The sequence below is a fragment of the Trichosurus vulpecula genome, chromosome 3, assembly GCF_011100635.1.
Source record: "Trichosurus vulpecula isolate mTriVul1 chromosome 3, mTriVul1.pri, whole genome shotgun sequence".
Taxonomy (NCBI): domain Eukaryota; kingdom Metazoa; phylum Chordata; class Mammalia; order Diprotodontia; family Phalangeridae; genus Trichosurus; species Trichosurus vulpecula.
The window spans coordinates 406,973,628-406,995,150 of NC_050575.1; the positions used below are offsets into that span (position 1 = coordinate 406,973,628).

The 21,523-nt window shown below is 39.2% G+C and overlaps 2 protein-coding genes across 2 annotated transcripts in view; one reads left to right on the top strand and one right to left on the bottom strand.

Annotated features, from left to right (window-relative positions):
• Window positions 1-21,523, top strand: part of LOC118844120 (zinc finger protein 420-like) — a 444,485-nt gene that overhangs the window by 132,592 nt on the left and 290,370 nt on the right. The gene's annotated exons all lie outside the window — the stretch shown is intronic.
• On the bottom strand, window positions 5,076-6,946 carry LOC118842745 (zinc finger protein 585B-like). Its single transcript, XM_036750110.1, has 2 exons — window positions 6,928-6,946; window positions 5,076-6,836 (listed from the first exon to the last, which is right to left on the bottom strand). Exons 1-2 carry the CDS (start codon window positions 6,944-6,946, stop codon window positions 5,116-5,118), a joined length of 1,740 nt encoding a protein of 579 aa, XP_036606005.1. The 3' UTR covers window positions 5,076-5,115.

Consider the following 21,523-nt stretch of genomic DNA (forward strand, 5'->3'; position numbering starts at 1 on the left):
TCAGGTAAACAAATCAATTGACAAAGTAGAGTCACTCAGAGATACAAATGTTTCTAGCCTACAGCTCTGGCTGCAGACTTTTTGTCACCACAGACAATAAAGATACTCCTAGTCTTTGAAGTTGCTGAGGCAGAAAAAGGGGATTTTTAGAATAGAGCAAAAGCAGTTTGGATTATTGGGGTTCAAATAATCAGAAAAGTTTGACTATATATATGTATGTATATGTGCATACATGTATATATACATATACAACATATACATATATATACATATATATACATATATATATGAAAAAACATTCCTCTGCTATTTGTTTTAACAATGGATAAGAGATACTAATACCTCCATCTTGAACCCACTGGTGTGTGGCCTGGATCCCTAAATGGCCAGCTGTTTGGTGGACCCATTTTGCTAGTACTAGATCATCAATTGGTGTCAGAGTAGGGACAACATGTTGAGTAGCAATCTTTGCTAGTTGATCAGCATGTGCATTGTACTCACATTCTGGTGTGGTGAGGGCCACATGAGCCTCTACATGAAAAACTGACAACTTAGTAACCAAAGACATGTCCCGTATATCTTCCCATAATTCTTTGCCCTAGGCTTCTTTGCCATGAATCTCCCAATTTTGATTTTTCCACAGGGGCATCCATGTAGCTAACCCATTAGCTATTGCCCATGAATCAGTGAATATATGACACTGTCCTCCTTGTTTCATTTTGATACCTTGATGTACTGTCATAAGTTCAGCATACTGATTACTTCCACCTGTCCCAATACTTTCCAAGGTCCGCTTTTAGCCCATTCCCTTGCTAGGGAATCCCATCCTGGGATATCCATTTCTTCCTCTAAAGACTTTCTGCCTCCAAATAGAGATTTGTCTTCCTGTTCATGATGCCAAATGTATTGCCAAGGAAATATTCACAGCACCAACAGTGACTATGAATATGTAGGTGTAGTTCTGAATCACAAAATATAATAGACTCTCCATATAGAAGCAAGACATTCAGACACCAGAAAGCCAAATCCCAAAACAACATAGCAACAAAGAAGTTAATACACATTATCACTGCAGGAAGCAACTCCAACCCAAAGTCTTCCCCTGGCTCAGGACTTCCTACAAACAAACCCAACAAGCTGCCTGCCTCCTCTCTCTCCCTCAATTCTAACTGCTGTGACTTCCTGATCTACATGTTCCTGTTCCACTCATTCAGCAAGCTCATGTGACTTCGGCTTCCATGTGACTTAAGCAGGTCACATGTGCCTATTAATGGATGGGAAGATCTTCAAATTAAGCAAAAATACATTAACAATACAAACAGGGACTTCAGGTGTGGGTGAGAGACCAACGTCTTTTGTTGGTAGTGGTGGTGAGTTTTGTTTGTTTTTAAAGAAGTGGAAAGGGGAAAGCTCCCAAAGGGCAATGTCCTCTGTATTTCTCAAGACAAGCAGAAATCTCTCTGAAGCTGAATTTCAGGAAGGTGGGATAACTGTACAGAGATCACTAGATCTGCTAATCCCTCCAACCCATGACTCACTGTCAAGGTTCTACCATGAAACCTTTCACCACACCCACCATCTCCTCCCAAAAAAGCAAAGCCACCATCTGGCTGAAGAGTCTGATGCTGTACTGGTTTGAAGATTCTCCTAAACAAGAACCTTTAATGGCCTCTTTTGTTCACTTAATAGTCTTTTATTTTTTCCAATTACATATAAGGATAGTTTTCAACATCCACTTTGATAAGAATTTGATTTTCAAAATTCCCCCCCACCTACCCCAAGAGAGCAGGAAATCTGATGTAGGCCATACATGTACAATCATATTAAACATATTTCCACATTAGGCATGTTGTGAAAAAAATCAGCAAAGGAAAAACAATGAAAAAACAAAAAAATTAAAAATACTATGTTTCCATCTGCATTCAGACTTCATAGTTCTTTCTCTGGATATGGAATCCATGTTCCATTATGAATCTTTTGGAATTGTCTTTGACCACTATATTGCTGAGAAGAGCTATGTGTATCAAACTTGATCACTGCACAATGTTGTTGTTACTGTGGATAATGTTCTCCTGATTCTGCTCTCTTCACCCAGCATCAGTTCATGTAAATCCTTTGAGGTTTTTCTGAAATCCACCTACTCATCATTTCTTACAGCACAATAGCATTTCATTACATTCATATACCATGACTTGTTCACCCATTCCCCAATTCATGGACATCCCCTCAATCTCCAATTCTTGGCCACCACATAAAGAAGTGCTATAAATACTTTTGTACATGTGGGTCCTTTTCCCATTTTTTATGATCTCATTGGAATACAGACCTAGTAGTGGTATCAATGGTTGTGCAGAGTTTTATAGCCCTTTGGGCATAATTTCAAATTGCTCTCCAGAAGAGTCAGACCAGTTCACTACGTCACCAACAATGCATTAGGTTTCCAATTTTCCCACATATTCTCCAACATTTACAATTTTCTTTTTCTGCTATATTAGCCAACATGATAGTTGTAAGATGGTACTTCAGAGTTGTTACAATGTGCATTTCTCTAATCAATAGTGATTGAGAACATTTTTAGGCCTTTTAAAAAAAATTTAAGGGCATTTTTTTATATAACTATAGATAACTTTAATTTCTTCATCTGAAAACTCCATTCTTATCCTTTGATCATTTATCATTTGGGGAATGAATTTTATTCTTATAAATTTTACTCAGTTCTATATATTTTAGAAATGAGGCCATTATCAGAAACAATGGCTGTAAAAATTGTTTCCCAGCTGTCTGTTTTCCTTCTAAGCTTGATTGCACTGGCTTTGTACAAAAACCTTTTAAATTAATGTAATCAAAATTATCCATTTTGTACTTCATAATGTTCTCTATCTTTTGTTTGGTCATAAATTCTTCCCTTCTCCATAGATCTGACAGGTAAACTATTCTTTACTCTCCTCATGATTTGCTTATGTTATCACCCTGTATGTCTAAATCATGTACCAATTTCAACCTTATTTCCACTGATCCACCACTCTATTTCTTAGCTAATACTAAATAATTTTGATGATTGCCACTTTATAATATATTTATAGATCTGGTAAGGTTAGGCAACCTTCCTTTGCAATATTTTTCAATAAGACCCCTGAGAATCTTGACCACTTGTTGCTCCAGATGAATTATTATTATTTCTGTATCTATAATTTTTTGGTAGTCTGATTGGCATGGCATGAAAAAGTAAATTAATTTTGGTAGAATTCTCATTTTTATTATATTAGCTCAGACTACCCATGAGAAATTTATGTTTTTCCAGTGGCTTGGATCTGATTTTATTTGTGTGAAAAGTGTTTTGTATTTGTATTCATATAGTTCCTGGGTTTGTCTTGGCAAGTAGTCTCAGTGGAATAGATTAGGTACACAAGACACAGTAGTCACTGACTATAGAAATCAACTGTTTGACAAACCCAGAGTCCAGCTTCTGGGATAAGAAATCACTATCTGAAAAAAACTGCTGGAAAAACTGGAAAATAGTGTGGTGGGAACCAGGCATAGACTAACATCTTATACGATATACCAATATAACGGCCTCTTAACCTAGGGATGGCATCACTATGGTGGTTGTCCTTTGTGCTCAAAAAGGACTAAAATGATATATAGTGTGCCCAACAATGGCTGATCAGACCAATATGAGTTCAGAAGGTTCTACCACAGGTTGAGCACAAATAGTCCAAATGGATATTTGGAGTGATGCCTCAATGCAGGTCTATGTCAAAGGAGCTGTATTATACAAATACTTCTCCCACCATCTCCAGTTCCCTTACCATGTTAGTTTACCATCATCTCCAATTATCTTCATGATAAATCATTTGTGCCTCATTTTCTGCCCATCTGCCTATTGGAACATGCCTGCATACATGTTCCTAATTCTTCCTGCTGGTACCTTGTACAGTTTCTTCTCCCTCTTTGTAACAACAATGTTGCTAGCAGCTGCTGTGGAGATGAAAGACCAATAAGACCAACAACAAGGGCACACAGTTCTTTGATCTGCTTTTTTAAGGAAAGCAATATTAAAGGGTTAACAATTTCACTTTAAACAAACATACATATCATTCACTTAGTTCAGGGGAAAAAGTCAGTACCCTGAACTTCAGAGAAAATACAAACAGAAATTGCAAACAGAAATAAATGGAGCAAAATAACACAAATTGACAGGCTTTTATCTGTCTGACGAAAGACATTACATACATAGAGAGAAGCACCAACATCTGGGATTTCAAAGCCAGGAGGGCTCCTTAACGGCTACCCAGAGTTTTGTCTGGCCAAATCACCAACACTCTTCTAATGAGAGTGCCCCCAAAACAAATATATATCATATATACACTTCTCAGGGCCCTAGGACTTAGGACCTACTTAGCAAAAGGGTGTGGGGCCTGGGGCTTTCTTGTTTCTTAAGCAGGTTATCAAAGACTCTTGATCCAGTCAAAGGCTTAAAGGCACTTGATTACCTCAGTACTGAGAAGCATTCCAGAACAAAATACAACATTGCCATTACATTTCAAAGGCAAGATTCACCAAAGGTACTTGACTGCCTTAGTGCTGAGAAGCACTCCTAAAAAAAAATTAGGCAAAAAGTCCCACTCTGCTTGCCATCATACTGTTCTATCTATGAGGTCATGGAAGAAGGATGGATTCAGGGAAGGAGGTATGACTCCTCATTCAGGATACACATTGTGACCCATGGTTACCAGCTGTTTTAAAAAAGGATGCTGTACTTTTTTCTCACCTCCTTCTGCTGTGCTTAATTATGCTCATTCATATGGTTTTTCTCTAGTATGAGTTCTCTGATGCATAGTGAGATGTGTCTTCCTCCCAAAGGCCTTCCCACATAGAGTAAATTGATAAGGTTTCTCTCCAGTATGAATTATTTGATGTTGAATAAGTTCCAAGTTGTATGGAAATGCCTTCCCACACTGCTTACATTCAAAAAGAATGTTTCCAATATGAATTTGCTGATGCACATTAAGATGTACCTTTCTCATTAAGGCCTTTCAACATTCACTACATCTGTAAGGTTTCACTCAAGTATGAATTTCTGAAGCAATATACATAAAGGCCTTCCCACATTCACTACATTTTCAAGGTGTCTCTCCTATGAACTCTCTGATGCACTATAAGGTGTTTCTTAATCCTGAAGACCTTTCCACATCCACTACATTCATAAGGTTTCTTTCCAGTATGAATTCTCTGATGCACTTTAAGTTGTGAGTAAGTCCTGAAGGCCTTCCCACATTCACTACATTCATAAGGTTTCTCTCCAGTATGAATTCTCTGATGCACTTTAAGTTGTGAGTAAATCCTGAAGGCCTTCCCACATTCACTACATTCATAAGGTTTCTCTCCAGTATGAATTCTCTGATGCATAATAAAGCGTCTCTTAATCCTGAAGGATTTTCCACACTCACTACATTCATAAGGTTTCTCTCCAGTATGAATTCTCTGATGCATAGTAAGCTCTAGCTTTTTCCTGAAGGCTTTCCTACACTCACTACATTCATAAGGTTTGTCTTCTCCAGTATGAACTCTCTGGTGCACTTTAAGTTGTTCCTTACTCCTAAAGGCCTTTCCACATTCACTGCATTCATAAGGTTTCTCTCCAGTATGAATTCTCTGATGCACTATAAGATGATCCTTGCTCCTGAAGGCCTTTCCACATTCACATGCATAAGGTTTCTCTCCAGTATGAGCTCTCTGATGTACTATAAGATGATCCTTACTTCTGAAGGCCTTTCCACATTCACTACATTCATAAGGTTTCTCTCCAGTATGAATTCTCTGATGTACAGTATGATTTCCTTTATATCTGAAAGTTTTTCCGCATTCACTGCATTCATAAGGTTTCTCATCAGTATGAATTTTCTGATGCACAGTAAGCCCTGAATTACTCCTGAAGGCCTTTCCACATTCACTACATTCATAAGGTTTCTCTCCAGTATGAATTCTCTGATGCACAGTATGATTTCCCCTATGTCTGAAGGTCTTTCCACATTCACTACATTCATAAGGTTTCTCTCCAGTGTGAATTCTCTGGTGAACATTAAGATGTGACTTCTCCCTGAAGGCCTTCCCACATTCAGTACATTCATAAAGAATGTATTCTCCAATATGAATTCTCTGATGCACAGTAAGATACTGCTTCCTTGTGAAGGCCTTTCCACATTCACTACACTCATAAGGTTTCCCTCCAGTATGAATTCTCTGATGCACAGTAAGCTCTGGCTTTCTCATAAAGGCCTCTCCACAATCCCTACATTCATAAGGTTTTTCTCCAGTATGATTTCTCTGGTGCACAGTAAGATATTGCTTCCTCGTGAAGGCCTTTCCACATTCACTACATTCATAAAGTTTCCCTCCAGTATGAATTCTCAGATGCACAATAAGGTCTGACTTTTTCAAGAAGGCCTTTCTACATTCACTACATTCATAAAGTTTCTCTCCAGTATGAATTCTCTGATGCACAGTAAGCTCTGACTTAATCCTGAAGGCCTTCCTACATTTATCACAATTATAAGGTTTCTCTCCTGAATGAAGTCTCTGATGTTTAGTATGATGTGACTTCTTCCAGAAAGCCTTTCCACATTCATTACATTCATAAGGTTTCTCTCCAGTATGAATTCTATGATCAACATTAAGATGTGACTTCTCCCTGAAGGCCTTCCTACATTCACTATGTTCATAAGAATTATCTCCAATATGAATTAGCTGACACACAGCAAGATGTTTCTTGCTCTTAAAGGCCTTCCCATATCCATTACATTCAAGAAGTTTATCTCCAGTAAATTCTCTGCTCTCTGAAAGGAAGAATGAAGGCTTGATTAATCCTCCATTTTTGACCCTTTCCCAAGGTTCTTAGTTATTAGAGCTACTCTCTTGCCTTCTCACTTGAGAAGGCTAGTCTCATTAGATGTTCACTAAGGATCAATTTATCTCATGTGAAAGAATGATGACTCAAAGATAACATATGTAAATGAATTGACATAGGATGATATAACATGGAGCTGATTTATGACCTATGACTCGAGTTTCACTGGTTGACATCTGAATGGAATAAGACTGTTCAGAAAAAAAAAAAAAAGATAACTTTGAGAACTTGAAAATGTATCTTTACCCTCTCAGGTGAAAATAGTAAGGGAAAAGACTAAACAGAAAATATAGAATTGAGTTTAGAGTGAGGAAGAGAAATAGATATATGAAGTAAACAGAATAAAGAAATATGAGGGAGAAAATGTGACAATTGTTGCCATAAATTTCCTATAAAAATCCAACATATCTACTTTGCAAGGAATTGATTAAATTTTTAAGAGTAAGACATACAGGTGTTTTTCATATGAGAAATTATTAAGAATTACCTGAAACTCTACTCAAACTCTGCTAATCAAAGAAAAAAAATGAAAACAATTTGGAGGTAGCAATAAATGCATTCAGGTTAGCAAAGATACTTTAAAAATAATAAATTTTGGCAATTATGTTGAAACAGCTACTGCTGCTTCCATTTTTCTGAAAAGTAACAGTAACTTCAGCTAGAGCCTACAAAACTGTTCATATCCTTTGACCCCAATTGTCCCTGTACTAAATCTGAATACTCAACATGTTATTTAAAGCAAACAAAGCACTCTCGGTAAAATTTTCACAACACCTTTTTGTGAAAGAGCAAAATAATGAAAATGTATGGGTCTGATGATGGGGTTATGGTTAAACAAATCCTGTTATATGAACATATCAATGTGCCTTTATAAACATTAATTTCAAAGCATAAAGAAAAATAGGATGACACATAACATGTTAGACTGAAGAAAGGGGATTTAATTTAGAATTAAGTATTTTAAAAAGTAGCAGCAAAACAATATAATCATAAAAACAAAACAGAAGAAATATCAGAAAAGTACTCAGAAGCAAAAAGTGCACAATTATTTAATATCTTCAGTGTACTTATTTTAAAAGGGAGAATGAATTCATGCAAGTGAGGCAAAAATTGCCCTGTATTGAGGCAACAACTTTGAGAGTGACTGTACATTTCAGTAAGGAGATATATAAAAAAAGTAACTTTTGAGGAAAAAAAATTAGGTTTTGAAGTCTCAGCTGATCTCAACAGGTCTGAGAAGTTACGATAGACCACTATGTTCAACATTTTACAAGAGCTTTGACCTAAAATGACCAACAAAAGTGGATTCTGCTTAGTTTTCATGTAGTCACCTGGACAGCTGCTTCTTGGAATATCTGCCTCTGGCATCCAAAATGCTTCCTTTCTTTCCAACTGGTAGATCATATCTGGTTTGGAAACTGCAAGTCCTATTCAATGAAAATGAAAAAGTGCTAGGGGGTTATCTCAGGGTTCCACCAGAGAGCAGAAAAATGAAATATACCTTCTACCTTACTACACCAAGGGTGCTGAATTAGCTGATTTTGTCTGAGATTTTTTTTTTCAACCATGGGGGTTTCAATGCATTTGGTGGAGGGAAAAGTAGGGGTTTTTTTTCTTTTTTTAGTTTCGGGGTTTTTCTGGAGAAATTACTTTTTTAAAAAAGAAAAAAGAAAAAAGCATCTATAAAACTTAATAAAAGAATTCAAAATGAGTTCAAATCCTCTTTGGGAAAAATGCAGACATGCTAAGAAGACCTCAAGGGCTGTACAAAGCACCACTGAAGGATATTCTATATTATGGTACAATGTATTACTGAATAGGAATTAGGAAAAAATAGTTCATTTGACAGTGGGAACACTGTGCATGATGATAAAACCTACACCTGAATTAAAAAGAACATCTTGGATTTAAGCAACAGAGAGGGGAAGACACATTCTCAAGGATAACAATAAATCAAGAAATCAATTTCCAGGCATACTAAGGTAGCACAAGTCATCTGTCCCTTGGCTACAAAAGGATTTGGAAGTTTCCTTTTATATGCCAAAGATTAACTGTTAAAATCTTCAACGCTGTCAGCGCATATATTAAGACTCCAAACATGGTAGCTGTTTCTTACCCAAAGACACTAAGTTCCTATAGTTCTCCAGCATTACATCTCTGTACAACTTTTTCTGAGATGGGTTCAATTGTGCCCACTCCTCCTGGGTGAATTCCACAGCCACATCCTTGAATGTCAGTGATTCCTGAAATACCAAAAACATTTGTGCTCACCCAGCACATCTAAGGAGTTGTCTCACAATTCTACATCTCAAGAAACTCATGTCTTATCGGAAAACTGGCTCCATATTGAACAATTACTTACTGGTTCCACGTTCCTCTGATTGTATACAGACACTTGGGGGGAGTGGGACCCCTAGTTTTCTGAATCCAGGGAACTGAACCCGTTGTGATTCCCCCCCTCCCCGCCCAAAATGGAAAGTTCCCAATCTTTTGTCCAATTAGAAATCAGATTAACTAAAATTATAGTATTTGCTTTTGTTTGTCTTCTTTGATTGTTTTTAATGTATAAAAAAGTTTATCTCTCCCTATATTCTGAGTCAAGCACTAAGCTGAAGAAGGTGCCTGGTCCCAGTTTGTTGTGCAATTGCCATGCATTGCTTAATAAACTGATATGCTCGAAAGACAGAATCTTTGTTTCCTCAGTCATTTCATCTTTTACTTACCACAAGGGATTGTTTCCTTTCTATATTTGTATCCCAGTACAGTCTGATATATAGTAGTTACTTAGGAATTCCTCTCCCAGAAAGTATGGGAGTAGAAGCAGATGTATGGATAGAATGATTTTGCATTCACTTACACACACACACATATTTGTATCTATTGGTAGATAACTCTAGAGTTGGGGGGAAGGGAGGAAAAGAAATCTACATGATAATTTTATTATATGTTTAAAAGGAACAGCAAGTTGTAGATAAAAGATTTGTAGTTGCATATGCGATCATTTTTCTATTATACTATGTTTTAGAAATGCTAGTCTTATTCCATGAATTAAAAATCAGATGAATAAAAAATTTTAAAAAGGAATTCCTCTGGTTATTTTGTAAGCTCCTTAAGCACAGAAACTATTATTATGATTCTTTGTATCCTCAGCATTTAGGACAGTGCCTGGCACTTTGTAGGTGCTTAATAAAAGCTTATTGTTGGAACTGGTTCCAATATCATCAATTTTAAACATGTTGTTCATTTTTTTTTTTAACAATGTGACACTGTGTAGAGGGCCAGATCTGAGAAAATCCATTCTGGGATAAGATACAGGCCAGATTTTCCCTGAAGCCTGTTCTTGCCCTTGGGCTGATAACTCAGGGTGTGGGCTTTCCAAACCTCCTCGGTACACATGTGCTAAACACCACCTGTGGGCTGTTAACATGATATTGTTATGGCAAAAAGGGAACAAAGCACGAGTAAGTCATGCAATGTAACAAATGTTTCGCATTATAACTTATTGATTCTGCTTGCCTAAAAGGTATATAAGCCCTTTCCCTCAGCTTAATAAACAGAGCTGTGCTATACTCTCCCACCTGGCCCATGTCTTCTTCTCACTCTCCACAGCATTCAGCCATCTCTGGCCATTCCGTGCCACAGCCGCTGGCAGCAACACCATGGCTCCTACCTCTGCCTTGGAGCTGAAGCAATAACACAGCTAATTCCTTTTCTACTTTTTGAAATAAAATAATGAAAATAAAATAGCTGAAGATAGTTATCATGTGGTCCTAAGTCTTCTCTTCCAATCTAAACAAGCCCAGTCCCTTTGACCAAAAAGCCTGATCTCTTCACAACTAAGACAGCTACCTTCCTCTTTTTATCCAATCCCTGTACTTCTTAAAGATGTGCTTCTCTGAAACGAACAGGATGGGGTTTGATGCTCCTGGAAACTTATAAAGACAAGCATGAGGGACAACAATCTGTTGTCTGTAATAGCATGTGAAATTTTTTTTTTACTGCTGAAAAGAGTGTTAAAGGATCATCACTTTCCAATTTATATATTTAGAGCTGGAAGAAACTTTGGAGTTCAATTTTATCATTTTACAAATTAGGAAATTGAAGGCCAGAGAGGGAGAGTGACTTGAGTAAGGTTAAAAAGGGTGTAAATGGTAGACGTGCACTTTGAACCCAGGTCCTACTGGCTTCAAATCCAGGGCTATTATCACTGTACCATGTTGCCATTCCCTTTCTGTATAACCAGACCAAGGTCACAACTGAGTTTTCACATGAAAACATTCCTAAGAGCACTCTTTGGGACAACAAAGAACTGGAAACAAATTGAATTCTCATCAATAAAAAATAGCTAGGAAAAAATGGCATAAGAATAACACTGTCATTTATATAGTTAAAAACACCAAATATGAGGAATTCTGAGAACTAGAAGACATGCATTAACTAATACAGTATAAAATAACCAGACCCAACAGAAGGTAACACATAAAAGCTACAAAAATATAATTTTTAAAATGAAAAAGATCCTGAACTATGAGTAATTGAAAAAGAAATAGTCCATGTGAACATTTAGGTTAGATTCTCTAAATCTGCACATCTTGCATTTCTTTTGAACTACTTCAATTCTGCTTTGTTCATGAAGCACAGAACCTTTTCTGATGAAGGCATGCCACACTGGGTGGTCCTGTGCAAGTGTCTCCCATGTCACACAATTAATTTGAAAGTTCTTAAGACAGAGACCTTGTATCCTTGTATTGCTTCTCCTCAGCACCATGTGAACACTTGCTCTGTGTGATTTTTCCATAAAATAGTCTTTTTGATAATCACACATTTGGCATACAAACAACATAGCCAGCTCATCAGAGTTGCAAGCTCTGCAGTAGAGTTTGAATGCTTGGCAGTTCAGTTCAAGAAAGAATCTCAGTGTCTGGCAGATTATCCTGCCAGGTAATCTTCAGAATCTCCATAAGGCAATTCAAATGGAAGCAATTCAACTTCCTGGCATGGCACTGGCATGGTTTCAAAGGCATACAACAATGAGGTCAGCACAATAGCTCTTATAGACCTTCAGTTTGGTAGTCAGTCTAATACCTCTTTTCTCCCGCACTTTCCTTTGGAGCTTCCCAAACACTGAACTAGCTCCAGCAATGTGTATGTCAACCTCAATGTGTGTGTGTCAACAATGTCTATATCCCCAGAATGTATACTGCCAAGGTAAGTGAACTTGTTCACACCATTCAAAACTTCTCCATTTGTTGAGAACGATGGTTCTATGTATGGACGATGGTTAACGGAGCACCTGTGTTTTCTTGGTGTTAATTGCTGGGCCAAAATTAACACAGGTAGCAGAGAACCAATCCATACTTTCCTGGATGTTATCTTCAGAGGCTGCACCAGGGACATAATCATCTGCAAACAGAAAACTGTGCACCAACACTCCTACTTTGATCTTGGCTTGTGGCCTTTTCAAGTTGAAGAATTTACCAAGACAGTGGTAGATGACCTTAATGCCATGTTATTATCACATTATTATATATTATTTATTATCATATGATATGCCATGACACATAATAGGAATTTAATAAATGTTTGTTGACAACTGACTTACTGAATTTCATGTCCCATAATTGATTTTTTTTTCTCTTTTATTGATAAGTGCATAAGGCACTTATGCTGGCAAAACTGTCAATTAGCAGAGAAACTGTTGGAAGCAGACAGAAAACTACTCAATAGTGTGTATTCTTTGACCTAGCCAAAGCTATACTAGGCCTATACTCCCAAAGATATCAAAAATGAAAAGTAGAAGAGGACTCAAAAGGACAAAAATATTTCTAACAGTCCTTCCTGTTACATCAAAATATTTTGAACCAAGGGATACCCAACAACTGGGATTACCTGATCATTCCATGAAATGGAGTAGTGCTGTGCCATAAGAAATTATGAAGGGAACAGTTTCAGAGAAAATGAGAAGATTTGTATGAAGCAGTGAAGGGGGAAAATAGCAGAATCAAGAAATTTTACAAATTACAGTACCATGCAATGACCAGCCACGATTCCAGAAAAGTAATGGGGAGAAAAGAAGCGAGCTAGAGATAGTGCTGTCAGAAAGAAAGAAAAAGATGCACAGAAGAGAACAGAAGGAAGTTCAAAAAGAAAAAGAAGACATCTTTGAAAGTCACATGTTAAATTTATTAGAAGAAAACAACAAGAAAACTTCTGTAACTAAGCCTCAAAGAAATACGCAGTTTGGACAGAAGCCGAACAAGAACTACTTAAAACAAAAATGAGAGCCATACAAGAAAATTATGAACAATTACCAACTTGATTAAAAAAAAAGCACAAAGATAAAATGAAGAAAATAATTCATTATATATCAGAATTGGCCAAGTGGTAAAAGGAGGACAGAACCCAAGTGAAGAAAAGAATGGATAAAAAATTTAAACTGATCAAGTAGAAGCAAACAACTCCATGAGATATCAAGAAATAATAAAACAAACTCAAAAGACTGAAAGAAGAATGGAAGAAAATGTGAAATATATCATCAGGAAAATGATCTGGAAAGTAGAAATGGATGGATTTTTACAACCCCCCCCCAAAAAAAATAACTGCATAGATTAACAAAAGAAACAGAATACTTAAATAACCCTATCTTAGAAAATGAAATTGACTAATCCATAAATAAATACCTAAAGAAAAAAACCCAGGACCAAACTGATTTTCAAGTGAATTCTACCAAACTTTCAAAGAACAGTTAATTCCAATACTACATGAACTATCTGAAAAATTGGGTAAAGACAGACTCCTATCAAATTCCTTCTATTACATAAATATGGTTTTGATAACTAAACTAAGGAGAACAAAAACAGAGAAAGAAAGCAACAAACCAATTTCCTTAATGAATACTGAGGCAAAAATTTTAAAGAAAATATTAGCAGGAGATTACAGCAATACAGCATAAAGATCCTATGCTACAACCAGGCTGTATTTATACAATGAATGAAGGGCTGGTTTAACATAAAGAAAACTATAAACATAAATGATATCAGTACTAAAAATAAAAGTCATAGGCTGAAATCAATAAATGCAGAAAAAACTTTTGACAAAATACAATACCCATTCCTATTAAAAACAGAAATAGGAATAAATGTAACTTTTTTCTCTATTCCTTTAATATTTTTTAGTTTTCAACATTGACTTCCACAAGATTTTGAGTTACAAATTTTCTCCCCATTTCTACCCTACCCCTACCCCAAGATGGCATATATTCTGATTGCCCCTTTCCCCAGTCAGCCCTCCCTTCTGTCACCCCACTCCCCGCCCCATCCCCTTTCCCCTTACTTTCTTGTAGGGCAAGATAGATTTCTATAACCCATTGCTTGTATATCTTATTTCCCACCTGCATGTAAAAAACAACTTTTTTTTTTGAGCACTTGTTTTAAGAACTCTAAGTTCCAAATTTTCTCCCTTCTTCTCTCCCCACCCACCCTTCTTGAGAAGGCAAGCAATTCAACATAGGCCACACATGTATCATTATGCAAAACACTTCCATAAGAGTCATGTTGTGAAAAACTAACTATATTTCCCTCCATCCAATCCTGTCCCCTTTATTCAATTTTATCCCCTTGACACTGGCCCTTTTCAAAAGTGTTTGCTTTTGATTACCTCCTCCCCTGCTCTGCCCTCTCATCTATCATCCCCTCTCTCTTATACCCTTCCCCCCTACTTTCCTGTAGGGTAAGATGCCCAATTGAATGTGTATGTTATTCCCTCCTTAAGTCAAGTCTGATGAGAGCAAGATTCATTCATTCCCTTTCATCTGCCCCCTCTTCCCTTCCAATAGAAATGCTTTTTCTTGCCACTTTCATGAGATAATTTACCCCATTCTCTCTCTCCCTTCCTCCTTCTACCAATATATTTCTCTCTCACCCCTTGTATTTATGTATTTTTAGATATCATCCCTTCATATTCAACTCACCCTGTACCCTTTGTCTATATATATTTATCAGTTGGGGAATGGCTCTTATTTTTATAAATTTGACTCATTTCTCTATGTAGAGAAATGGCCTTTATCAGAGAAATTTGTTTCAAATGTTTTTTTTTTTTCAGTTACTAATGCTAAGTTTATTTCCTTCCATCCTATTTCCCTCCAGGTTTTTCTACTCTCTCCTTTCACTGTGTCCCTCCTCAAAAGTGCTTTGCTTCTGACTACCCCTCCCCCAAACTGCCCTCCCTACTATTATGCTCCCCCTTCTCTTATCCCCTTCCCTTCCTACTTTCCTGGAGGGTAAGATAAATTTCTATACCCAATTGTGTATATTATTCCCTCTTTGAGCCAATTCTAATGATAATAAGGTTCACACACTCCCCACCCCTCCACCTCCCCTCTACTATGAAAGCTTTTTCTTGCCTTTTATGAGATAATTTACCCCATCCTACCTCTCCCTTGCCCTTTCTCCAAGAACATTCCTCTCTTACCCCTTAATTTTACTTTTTTAGATGTTATCCCTTCATATTCAGGTCACACTTATGCCCCCTGTCAAAATATAGCCCATCTAATTGCCTTAATAATGAGAAAGTTCTTCTGAGTTACAAGTATCATCTTCCCATGTAGGAATGAAAACAGTTTAACTTAAGTTCCTTATGATTTTCCTTTCCTGTTAACGTTTTTAATCTTCTCTTGAGTCTTGCATTTGAAAGTCAAATTTTCTATTCAGCTCTGGTCTTTTAATTAAGAATGCTTGAAAGTACTCCATTCTATTGAATCACTATTTTTCCCCCTGAAGGGTTATAGCCACTTCTGTAGGGAAGGTGATTTTGGTTGTAATCCTAGCTCCTTTGCCCTCTGGAATATCATATTCCAACCCACCAGATCCTTTAATTTAGAAGCTGCTAAATCTTGTCTTATCATGATTGTGGCTCCATGATACTGGTTTTTTCTTTTCCTTTGGGCTGCTTCCAATTATATCTCCTTGACCTAGGAGCTTTGGAATTTGACTATAATATTCTTAAGAATTTTCATTTTAAGATCTCTTTCAGGAGGTGATTGCTAGATTCTTTCGATTTCTATTTTTCACTCCATCTCTAGAACAGGAGGACAATTTTCTTTGATAATTTCTTGAAAGATGATGTCTAGGCTCTTTTTTTTTATCATGGCTCTCAGGTAGTCCAATAACTTTTAAATTATCTCTCCTCAATCTGTTTTGACATCAGTTATTTTTCCAATAAGATATTTCACAGACTTTTATTTGTTCATTCTTTTGGTTTTGTTTTGTTTCTTGATTTCTAATAAAGTCATTAGCTTCCATTTGCTCAATTCTAGTTTTAAGGAATTATTTTCTTCAGTGAACTTTAGCACCTCCCTTTCCATTTGGCCAATTCTACTTTTTAAGGAGTTCTTTTTTTCAATGAATTTTCATGACCATTTTTCCATTTGCCTACTCCTTTTTTTTCTTAATGTGTTATTTTCTCCATTTTTTTTGTCTCCTTTACCAAGCTGTTGACTCATTTTTCATGATTTTCTTGCATCACTCTCATTTCTCTTCTCAACTTTTCTTCTGTCTTACTTGATTTTCAAAATCCCTTTTGAGCTCTTCCATAGTCTGAGACCAATTCCTATTTTTCTTGGAGGCTTTGGATGGAGGAGCTTTGACTTTGTTTCTTCTTCTGAAGGTGTGTTTTGATCTTCTTTGTAACCATAATAATTTTCTATGGTCAGAATTTTTTTTTCCTCTTGCTTGCTCATTTTCCCAGCCTATTACTTGACTTTTAAATCTTTGGTAAAGTAGTGCTCTGATTCCAGAGTAGAGGGCACAGTGTCCCAAGCTCTAAGAGTTTGTGCAGCTGCTTTCTGATTTACATCTAGGGACTTGTAAGTTTTCAGTTCTTCCAAGGTAGTATGATCTAAGGAGTGGGGGATTTACTACTCTCCTGGCCTGTGCTCTGGTGTATGAGTGACCACAACAACTCGTTTTTGTCCTGGAACTGTGAGAAGGGTAATAGTTCCACTGTGGCTGCAAGCTCTGGTGTACTAGTGCTCCTCTTCACCCTGGAACTTCAACCCAGTATTACATCCCAAATCTGAGTACGAGCAAGGCAACAGAATCCTACCTCAGTGGTAGCAAAGACACCCCTGTGATCTCCTTCTTCAAACCCCTTACCTTCTGTGGACTGAAAACCCCTGAAGCAGCTGCTGCTGCTACTTATTCAGTGACTCCCAAGGTCTGCTCCTAGTTTGCTGCGGCCGGGGCTGTGCTGACACAGCCTATGCTGGACTGTGCTTTACTCTCACCATGGTTCAACAGGCCTTCCCTGCTGACCTACTAAGTTGTCTTTGGCATCTCTGGGCTAAGAGGTCTGGATATCACCACTGCTGCCACTGATTCAGTTGCCTGAGGCCTGCTCCTGGTTTGCTCAGCCCTCCCTGCACCTGCACTGGACTGCACTCCTCTCTCACCCTAGTGCACCAAGTCCTTCCTGACAAAGTTCTAAGTTGTCTTGGGTTGGAAAATTGCTTCATTCTGTCTTTTTGTGGGTTCTGCTTCTCTAGAATTTGTTGCAAATCATTATTTAAAGGTATTTGAAGGGGTTTGGGGGAAAGCTCAGCAGAGTTCTTGCCTTAACTCCACCATCTTGGGCCCGGCTTTTGTACAAATAAAAGACAAAAAATCTGCCAAGATCAGAAAGAAAGAAAAAAATTGGGGAAAATATTTTATAGACAGTTCTCAGATAAAATCTCATATCTAATAAAGAACTTTTTGAAATGTTTAAGAATACAAATCATTCCTTAACTGATAAATGGTCAAAGGATATGAACAGGCAGTTTTCTAACAAAGAAATCTAAACAATTTATAGTCATGTAAATAAAAATGTACTAAATCATAACTGATTAGATAAACGAAAACTAAACAACCCTGAGATATAACTTTACACCTATCAGATTGGCTAAAATGATAGATGATTAGGGAAAAAAGAACCTATATGTTCTAAAATGTTTATAGCAGCTCTCTTTGTGGTGGCAAAGAATTTGAAATTGCAGGGATGCCCATCCATTGGGGTATGGCTGATCAAGTTGTGGTATATGATTGTGATGGAATACTACTATAGTATAAGAAATGATGAGCTCAATAATCTTAGAAAAACATGGAAGGACTTTCACAAAATAATGAAGAGTGAAATGAGCAGAACCAAGGAACGTTGTATATAGTAACAGCTATACTGGTTTAAGAACAAATGTGAATAAGTTACTTTCACTACTATAAATATCCAAATTAACTACGAAGGATAAATGAAGAAAGATGCTATGTGCATCCAGAGAAAGAACTGATAAATAAAAGTATATATAGAATACGTTTACACGTATACACCCATACATATGTACACATAGATATATATGTACGTGCATATATGTATCTATACATACATACATACGTACATATATATACCTCTTTGTGTCTAATGGCACCCATGACAGGGAGGAAGAGAAAAAACCTGGAAATTTACTCAGCAACTTTGTTACATATTCAAAAGGAATAACAAGTTTTACATGATAGATTTGCAATTCTGGGCACAGTAGCAGCAATAATGAACACTTGTCAAAGACTTAGGCACTCTGATGAATACAATGATCCATGAAAAGTCCAAAGGACCCACTATAAAAATTGAAGAGAGAATTGATGAACTCTAAGTGCAGACTGAAGCATATTCTTTTTCACTTTCATTTTACTTATGCTTTTTTTTGACCAGGGTTACTACAGAAATGTTTTGCATTACTTCACATGCATAATGGGGATCCTATTGTTTGCCTTCTGGATGGGGAGGGAAAAGACTGGAGAGAGGGAAAGTATTTGGAGCTTAAAATTTAAAAAAAAAAAGTAAACGTAAAGTTTTTTTGTGTGTGTAGTGAGGATAATTTGGTGTCTATGCTATCATCTAGCTCTAAATACATGCTTCCTTGATGCCCACAATTTCTAAGGTTATAGCACAGGACAAAGAAACTCATCCCATGGTCTCTGGCCTGAGATAGTATTTCAAGAAAGCAGCACATGGCACTCACCTGTCCAGGCCTGGCTGTCAGCACAGGAGCCATTCCCTCTTCCTCAAGGCTCCCACCTACTAGGGCAGGGCAGAGGCCACAGAAGGCAGAGCTGGGGAGGAAAGGAGAACCATGAAAATGAGGGGCCACGCTGTGGGTCTGCCCTGCTGAGAGACAAGGAATCCCCATTTCCGCCACGGGACAGGAAGGGGGGTGGGGGAGGCAGAAATTAATGCTCATTTCTCTGCTGGGGGGAGGAGGCAGAAGTAAAGTCATCTCCCTCGTGGGGTGGGGGGCCAATTTCTTTAGAGACAAAACTGGAGAATAGACACATGATCCTGCGTGGTTGGGGGAAGCACGGACTCCCGGTATGATCTGAGAAAGCTTCCCAGAGGACGGAGTGCCCCGCAAGATTCCGGGAGGAGATGAGGCCACAGGCAAGGGTGGACCAAGGACCAAACACACATCGGGAGCACCTGACCTCCGACCCTGGGCACAGGGGAAAGACTGAGGCCTGGAGGGGCAGGACCTGACCAGGGTCACAGGATGTGGCTGTGACTGAAGAAGGATTAGAACGCACCCGCAGATCCCACCTCCGCCTGCTCCTCCTCCAACAGCCCCCCACGCCCGGGCCACCCCCAGACTCCAGTCAGCTCTTGGGAGCTTCCTTCCTCCTCTGACGGACTCTCCTCCCCTTCTTCATGAGCTCCCCAACAAGCCCTCGGGGCCCCGACCCCGCACTACCCCTGCAGCCGGCTTCCGCCTGGGTTTGGCCCCGCTCTCGGCTGCCCCTCACCCTGTCACACTTCAGCTCAGAATGGAGGAAGGGAAGCCGCCACCAGCAAGCCGGGAGGAGCCCTAGAGGAAAACAGGAAGAAATGACATAGGAAGACGGAAGTCCCATCCTCCCGACCTTGGGCTTTGAAAATGCCCCCCCACCCCCCGGTGTGCGCACAGCCTTCTGGGAATCGTAGTCTGGAGCTGAGGCGCCTTCTGCGCATGCCTGGGGAGCGGCCACTTGCCTGGTCTTTAAAACGGTCCCACCTCCCTGCTTGCTGCGCCACTGCCAGCTCTTCATACCCGGAGTCCCACCCGCTCTGTTTTTCCCCTTACCTGGTGCGTGGTCTTCACAGCCCCAGGTCCCACAGGGAGTCACAAGGCTTTGAGTCCCAGACCTGGAGAGGCCCTCGGGCTCCTCCCCATCTAGTCCACCCTGAAGCCTCTCGCACTCCGGCAGCCAGTACCGACAAACCACAGCTCTAAGGAAAAGCTTTTTGTTCGCTGGCCGACGGAAGTGACGCGACCACGAAGGGAAGCTGAGGCTCCGAGGAAGGAAACCACGAACTGGAACCCCAGAGTGCTCTATTAGCCCCCAGGGGCTTCCAGGACGGAGGAGCAGGACGTGAGTGGGCCCGGAGCAGCAGGAGAGGTCGAGAGGGTGTCGTCTACCAGCAGGGAACCCAGGGACAAAGGAAGGCTCTGCTGGGGCTTGGGCTGCGTTTTGGGGAAGCAATGTTGCGGAAAAGCCCAGGATCCGAGGAGGGCCAGGCCCTGTGTGGGCTCCGTGGGACGAGCATCACAGAGGCGGGGAGAAGACGGAGCCAGGCCGACCCCACTTTACATCGGTTTCCTCTGTCAAGAACACGGACCCAAGAGAAACCAGGAGACACTGAGAGCGTTTAGCTGCGCTTCAAAATGCCTGTCCTTTGGTAGATGGACTAAATGAAAATAAGAACCAACAATTACCTGGAGCTTCCTGAGCTCCAGGCACTGTTAGGTACTGTACAGTGACTATCTCATCTGGTCCTCACAACAGCCCTGGGAAGCATGCTATTATAGCCCCCATTTTGTAGATGTGGAAACTAGGGTGAAGTGAGTTGCCCAGGATCTCACAGCTAGCAAGTGCCTGAACTTGGATTTGAACTCGGGGCTATGAGGAGTAACACCAACAATTTGACAAGTTTCATTCATAACAGAACTTCATGACTGAAACGTAGGTACTTGTCTGATGCTTGTCTGAGCTCAGAGAACACCTGGTGCTTGTTAAAGTAATACAATACTTATGTGATATTGCCAGAGGGTGAGCACAAAGGATTGTTGTTATGCCAAGCTCAAGGCACAGCTTGCTTGCCTGGTCTTAGCTCTAGAAAACAGAGTGTCTCCAAATATCTCAGACAAGAGAAAGTCAACTATGTCTTGCAGAGCCAGTCAGGGTATTTATTAACAGTAATTTACTCTGGTACCAGCAGCCACCAGGACAGTCTCCCAGATTCCTGATCTGTCCTTCTACCATCCTGCACTCTGGGGCTCCTGTCTGGTTCAGTGGTAGTGTGTCTGGGACAGACTATACTCTCACAGACAGCAGTGTAGAGACTGAAGATGACAGACTCTGTTACTATCAACACAATCACAGTTGGCCTGTCTCAGTGATTCAGCTCAGAACAAAAGTCTCCTGGGGAAATTTGGCTGTCTTAGCTCAAATCTTAGGCCAGAGCCGTGACTGCTGTCTTGTCAGGACTGAGCTGAGTTAGCCCCCACCCCCAACTCCCTCACCCATCCCAGGCCACACCTCATTTACTCCCAACTGAGGC